This window comes from Arachis ipaensis, chromosome B02 (assembly GCF_000816755.2).
Source record: "Arachis ipaensis cultivar K30076 chromosome B02, Araip1.1, whole genome shotgun sequence".
NCBI classification, from domain to species: domain Eukaryota; kingdom Viridiplantae; phylum Streptophyta; class Magnoliopsida; order Fabales; family Fabaceae; genus Arachis; species Arachis ipaensis.
The window spans coordinates 106,742,863-106,750,462 of record NC_029786.2 but is presented as its reverse complement, the minus strand read 5'-3'; the positions used below and the strand labels follow the sequence as shown (position 1 = coordinate 106,750,462).

The 7,600-nt window shown below is 35.3% G+C and overlaps 1 protein-coding gene across 1 annotated transcript; it reads left to right on the top strand.

Annotated features, from left to right (window-relative positions):
• Positions 4,980–7,293, top strand: LOC107626346 (ribosome biogenesis protein NSA2 homolog; the record flags this gene model as incomplete). Its single annotated transcript, XM_016329212.1, is given in 9 exon segments — positions 4,980–5,016; positions 5,135–5,254; positions 5,370–5,437; positions 5,739–5,847; positions 5,927–5,995; positions 6,107–6,164; positions 6,399–6,634; positions 6,766–6,817; positions 6,910–7,293. Coding segments are annotated over 9 exon segments (783 nt in total). The 3' UTR covers positions 6,978–7,293.

The following is a 7,600-nucleotide window of genomic DNA, read 5'->3' as shown; positions in this document are numbered from 1 at the left end:
AAATTAAATTTATAATTTTTTTACAAGAGTATTCATTCTTTATTAAGTTCCGCCTCTTGTCAAGCTCATCCTTAAATGCTCCTTGCTGTTTAACGAGTATAACCAGCAAAATTCTAAAAACATGAGCGTACTTAAAAGAAAACCCAAAAAAGAGAAAATCTTTTTTTGGGACTTTAGGTAATTAAAATTCAAAAATGTAGCAGATCAGATCAGACTTCATTCAAACTTCAAAATTTAAAGAGAAAAAAAAAACATAATAAGCAGAAATCAGTGAAAACAGCAGAATAATTTCAACAAATTCATAACTAGCAATAATTTCAACAACACAAAATCAATTATTTGATTTACATTCACATATTCACATTCAGAATCCGGTCGAATACTCAAATCACTAAACAAAACATAAAAGGAATAACCGAAAAAGTGAAAGCAGTGCCACTAACCTTCGACGGACAGCAAGACGGCGAGTGGCAAGACTACGGCGAGTGGCGAGAGGCGAGGGGATACACGAGGTGAGCTGCTCCAAGCCTCGAATAGAGAAGCCAACGAGGATGAGGACGACGTGCCGAGCTAGGAGACAGGGCCTGGGTTCGGGACAAGGGGAAGGACGGAGACGCGGAGGCGCCGACAACCTCGGACGGCGGCGGCAGAACCTTTGAAGAAGCTAGGGTTTAGTTTTTGTTTGGGGATCCTGGGTCAGGACAGGGGGAAGGACGGAGACGCGGAGGCGCCGACAACCCCGGACGACGGCGGCAGAACCTTTGAAGAAGCTCGGGTTTAATTTTTGTTTGGGGATTTTTCTGAGATCGTGAGAGTGAACAGGGGGAGACTTGGAGCACGACCACAACGCAGCGAACGATGGCAGTTTCTCACTCCCTGCGGCGGTGGCCTCTGAGCACAATGAACGGCGGCGGTGCTGAGTGTCTCCTTACGGCGGTGGAGGATGCTATAACAGGGTTGAGAGTTTTTTTTTTTTGACATTACAGGGTTGACTGGTTGAGAGTTGAGAGATGGGGTGGGAGGACAGCCTACTCCCACGCGAGGGAGTCCTTGGAAGGATATATGCAAGCTACAAGTTAGTAAGCCGGGGCTGAGAGATCAGATGATCAGTGGGTTGTCGATGGAGTTAGGGAATGGCAGAACAATCCGATTCTGGGAGGATAGATGGCTACCGGCTGGAGTATTGAAAGATATGTTTCCTAAGCTTTTCTCGGTCTCAACTCTTCATGAATCTATGATAGCAGACTGTGGCTTTTGGGATGGGCTAGTGTGGATTTGGAGTTTCCAGTGGAGGAGAGAGTTGTTCCAGTGGGAGTTGGACTTAGTACACCGGCTTCATGAGATCTTACAGTCATTCAAGCTTACAAATGGGAGGGAAGATAGTGTGGTATGGAAATTTGATAAAACAGGTGACTACTCAACAAAATCCTTTGTGCGAGTGATGCAGCAGGAAGTCCTACCGGAGGAGGTTACCAACTATAGCTTCACTAGTGCTGTTTGGAAAGGATTTGTCCCCCCGAGGGTTGAACTCCTTTCTTGGTTTGCGTTAGTCGGAAGGGTCAACACAAAGGATCGACTGTGCAGATTACGGGTTATTGACCAGCAGGACAATAGGTGTCTTCTCTGTGGTAAGCCTGTGGAAACCGCGTATCATCTGTTTCTTAGTTGTGAGATTACATGGTAGGTGTGGTGTGCTTGGCTAATGGCCTTTCAACAAAGGTAGAGCTTTCCGGGTACTTTGAAGGAACATTTTGAGAGTTGGACGAGCTTTACAGGAAGGAAGGTAGATAGGAAGAGATGGTTCACTGGATTTTTTGCTGTTATCTGGACAATTTGGCTAGAAAGGAATGACAGGCTCTTCCGAAATAAGAGTTCAAGAGTAGGGGACATTATTAACAGATCGTTTACGTTCTACGAAGAATGGAGTGGTGTTGAGCCCTTTGGGTGTTGATGGCCAGGTCACAGTGTCTAGGAGTTGTATGTTATCTTGTTTTATTCTTACTATAACTTTACTATCTGCTCCACTCTACTATGTTGAGCTCCCTTTGATTCAAAAAAAAAAACTTTTTTTTGTCTGCATTAAGTTATTTGTTCAGCCCATAACAATAAAAAAATAATAATAAAAATAAATTTAATTTACCTAACAATTTTTTATAGTAAGTTACTTTTTAAGGAGTGCTGCACTCTTGGCTCTTGTCAGAAGAGCATGTAAGAGACAAGAGCCAAGATATTATTCATCACTCATAAAATAAAATAAAATAAATTGTGAAATACACCAAACACCAACTTGAAAATATTATACATATCTATCTAGGGTTGGATTTAGGTCAAGGCGAACCTGGCTTCATCCAACCCATGTGCACCGTAAGGGAACTAAAAAAAGTATATATATTAAATTAATTTTAATATTATGTTATATTAATTATAAGTTTATTGTTTTATTTTTAATCACACTTGTTGAATTAGAAAATAGATAAAAGAAGCATCAAATTAAAATTTATAGACAAATTTAAATTCAAATATGGATATCAACTTCTTGGTAACAAGTTTCTTCTTTATAAATAAGTGCATTATAAATAAGTTTCTTTATAAATTATTGTTAAAGCATTAAATGCCCGATTTTCACCCGGTTTGAATCTGATATAATTATGACCCAAAATTGTTTAGATTTCATCAGATTTAGGGTCGGATTAAAATCTAAAAAATAAACCCGATGTATATTAAGTTAGAACAAACCCAGTTTTACTCAACTCATGTATACCTCTATATAAAATATGTGTTGGACAAATAATATTACACATCTAAATCTTTTTGTTACTTATATCATAAGTGCGTCACAATTCTCATAACTAAGCTAAGCTATTGTTTTCTACACTTCCCTTTACAAAACTCACTATGAGCTTTGTATTACATCTTTAAATTTTGAAAATAAACTTTTATTTTTGAGAATTTATTTTTTATGAAATTGTCTTTCAGCTTAGTCTTGTATTTTTTTAATCCATTTTTGAAACTTTTTAAAGTAGCGTTTATTATTAAAAAGATTATAGAATATGGTATTAGGTGGTTTAGATATATAGAGAGAAATCAATAAAAAATCTTATAGAATAATGTATATAATAAAAGAAAGACCAATAGCAAGATGGCAAAAAAAAATTAAAAAAAAAAATCATATACATAAAATAGTCAAAAAAAAATATTTATACATAAATTCTCTAATTACAGATATAATACATGATAAAATATAATGATTGCTTTATATAACTAACTTCATCTAGTAGGATAATGTTTTATTATTGTTATTATGGATATTGTATAAGTTGTCTAATTATGATTATGACAAGCGTATTTTATTTCACAAGTGAAACAGGTTAACCATTGTGCATGTGAGTATTGATGGCAGCAACAACAATTATTGAAGAGATGAAATCTAGTAATATAAATCCAGGTAATTAGTTATGGACTTTAGGACTTATGGTAGCATGCATGCATGTCTTTCAAACAATGATGTGGGCAAAGCTCAATTTAATGTTTTCCCATAATTTATTATTATTAGACTTCAAATAATCTAACTGAAAAAATGTATTTGAGAAGAATCTAATTGTGTTTAGACAGTAAAAGTAGGGGTGTGCATGGGTCGGGTGAAACCGGGTTTGATGTAACTCAGACTCGACCCAAAATATATACTGGGCCTATTTGTTAGACCCGAACCCGATCATAAACCCGATGAAACCTATACACTTTCGGGCCACGATTATACCGGATAAAAACCGGGTGAAAATCGGGTCGTTAACATTATATTACCTTGATACCTTCTTGTAAGTTAGCATATAAAAATATCCAAATTTCTAAGACTCCAACCATTATTTGACATCGTAAAATTCACTTAGAAAAATATAATAAGAACTAACTCTTCTCTAAAATTAAAGTATAACCATAATCAATACTAATATTGCCTAATAACACCAAATATTTAAATCAATACAAATAACACAAGATTATGCATTAGTCTAAAGTCTTATGCATTTTAAACATAAAATATTAACTTATAGTCTTATATATAATGACTAATAACACAAAATATTAAGGTTTGCAATACTTAAATTTCACATAATAATAGCCATCATCCATCACTAATAACACAAAATATTAATTGTGTATGATGACCGGGCCACCGGGCCGATTTCGGATAACCCGAGCTATGATCCGGACCCGACCCGAAATAATGACCGGGTCTACTTTTGAAACCCATACTCGACCCTAAACCCGATGAAATCACATCAAATTAGTCCCTAAAATGTTCCGGACCGGACCGGGCCGGGCCATGCAAACTCCTAAGTAAAAGTATCTTAGCTTTGATCTAAAATCACTCTTTAAAGAGTCAAAGGTACTTATCACTTTCTTAACCAACTCTATATTGGTAGAAGACAAATTTATTTTTTGTCAAAAAAATTCATATCGTTGATTATACATACAAAAATAGACCCATCAAAAGCTAAGTATACACAAATAAACCAAACATTATAAATATTGAATACAAGCTATCCTGGAAAGGCAATTGTTTATTTTGTTTAGTAAATTATCTTTTCTAAAAGTGTTAAACTATTGATAATTTTAACTTTAAAAGATATAAATTAATTTTATATTCATCAATGATTAGATTATTTAGTTTAAATCTTTCTAGTAAGCGCTCCAATTTTGTGTGTTAATGTTTTTTATTTTGTATTGGTTAGAGGATCTTCACTAATTTAATTGAAGACAAGCCTATGTGCTACTAAATATATCAATACTTTTTGGTATTTTTCCTTATACCCATCTTGAAAGCCCAATTTCCAAAACACCAAAAATATAAGCCCAAATATAATTGGGCCCAATATGAATCCAACCGAAACTTACACAACCGCCACCATAAACCTTCATTCTTCAGCTGCAGCTTAGGGTTTATAAACACAACTATCTTCTCTTTCATCTTCTTCGTTTCCTTTCGAATCCGAAACCTTTGTCTCCGTCGCCACCATGGTTCGTTTCACTCTTCTTCATCTACTTTCAGTTTCTCTACATCTGCTTGCTGCGAAGATTTCCTTTTTTTCTGTTTAATTTTTAATTTTTCTGATTTCGATTTGTTCTGTTGTTGTAGCCGCAAGGAGATTACATAGAACGTCACAGAAGGGACTATGGCTACCGCCTCGACCATTTCGAGCGCAAGCGCAAGAAGGAGGCTCGCCAAGTTCACAAGCACTCTCAAATGGCGCAAAAGGTGCTTACTTTCCACTTCTCAAGTTCAATTATTCTTTCTATTTAAACCTTTTTGCTGTTGTATTAGCTCGATTGTAATTGTTCTTTTGTTAATTTGATTTTTTAATTTTTAACAGGCTATTGGTATTAAGGGTAAGATGATTGCTAAGAAAAACTATGCTGAGAAGGCACTGATGAAGAAAACGTGAGTTTTTTGTTTTTTTTTCTGAGTTTGTTGTTTTACTCACTTATGTTATTGCTTAGCTTGTGATTTCTGGTGGAAGGGCTGCATTTTCATTTAGAAATGAAACTATTTGATGTTGTCATTTGAGATCTGAATTTTTATTTATATTGTATTATTTGAATGGCATGTTTATTTAAGTGTTTTTGGGTAGTGTTGCATTCTGTAGTTTGTCATGAACATGATTATAGAGTTGTAAGTGTTACATAGGTTCTCAAATTAGTGAGATAATTATATGGTTTCTGTCACTGTTGTGTATCAACAGTTTGGCTATGCATGAAGAGTCAACATCTAGGCGTAAGACCGATGATAATGTTCAGGAAGGTGCTGTTCCTGCATATCTTCTTGATCGTGAAAATACAACTAGGGCCAAGGTATGTAACACATGCAGTATTAAAAGTCCTGATATAATAGTCTCTTTGTATATTTAAGCTGAAAGCTCTTCATGTCTAGGTTCTTAGCAATACCATTAAGCAAAAGAGGAAGGAGAAGGCTGGGAAATGGGATGTTCCTCTACCGAAGGTGTGTTTCCATTCAATACTCTGCTGATGTTAAATTGAAATGTGCTTCCTATTTGCTTTGTTTTATTGACTTAACTTTAATTACTAAGTGTATGCTTCCTTGTTTCTTCAGGTACGTCCTGTGGCTGAAGATGAAATGTTCAAAGTGGTTCGGTCTGGTAAAAGAAAGAGTAAGTATTTTACATCTTCCATGGTTCTTCACATTTTGCTGTCCAATGTAAATTAGTGGATTCAGTTTCTCAAATTTCTGGTAGTGATTTATGCTTTTGCCATTTTATATACCTCCTCATGTTAATTTGTTTGCTGAGCAAGAATCATTCTCAATCCTTTTTTGTTTCTTTGTCTGTGGCATAATGTTCATAACATGTAATGCATCTGAAATTTAATATTTGGCTATTTTGCAGCCAAGCAATGGAAGAGGATGGTCACCAAAGCTACTTTTGTTGGGCCTGGCTTTACCAGAAAACCACCAAAATATGAGCGATTCATTCGTCCAACTGGACTTCGGTTCACTAAAGCTCATGTCACTCATCCAGAGCTTAAATGCACCTTCAATCTGGAAATAATTGGGGTGAAGAAAAATCCCAATGGCCCTATGTACACCTCCCTTGGTGTCATTACCAGGGGTACTATAATCGAGGTATTTACATTTTCTGCTCTTATAGCAGTTTACTTTTATAATCAATTTTCGAACAAGTTGTGCTGATGTGTAATGCAGCATTTATTTTTATCAAATTGTGTTGCTCATTTCTCCGCATACGGTTAATTTAGGTGAATGTCAGTGAACTCGGTTTGGTCACACCAGCAGGGAAAGTTGTTTGGGGTAAGCTTATTTGTGATCCCCTTTTTCTGGTTTTCTTGCATCTGATATGAAATTTCAACTGAATGATTAATTGGTTTGTATGACAAATGCAGGTAAATATGCCCAGGTTACTAACAACCCAGAAAACGATGGTTGTATAAATGCCGTTTTGCTTGTTTAAGGCTATATAATATTAAGGATTGAATTTCCAACATGGCTTCAAAAGCATTGTTCAAGACCCTGCTATGTTGTGTGGAGAATCTTGGCCTTGTATCAATGACTGTATCCATGATCAATTTTTCCAGAGTTACTAACTTTTTTGGTATGAGATTTTTGTCCGGGAAAATATTTAAAGTTTCTATAGTGTCTCTTGGTTGGACTACTGACATAGTGTACTTAAGATTCAGACAAGTCATGTACCTTTTAAGGAGCTCATGTGAAAAATGTTGATATTATTTTGATTAAGCTATTCAAATTTATAATTTCTCCTTTTGGCATGGACTGCAATTGTCTTGCATTTATGTTTAGGTGGAGAAAGATATCATCTGATTCATCTCCTATATGAAATTCTAACAATGAACCAAGATTATTGTTAAATGGATAAGTAACGAAGATTCAGAGTTCAAATGAATAAAAAATTCAATTAACTCTCTCAAGGAACTAAAACCAACGACAAAGACACAAACAGCCAGAAGTTATTAAGCAAAATAGCAGCTTAAATAAATAAAACTTTATACTTTTTGGGTCATTCATAGGCTTCTTCCTATGAAATCCAAAGAAGTATGGATATTTCATTGAGTTGTT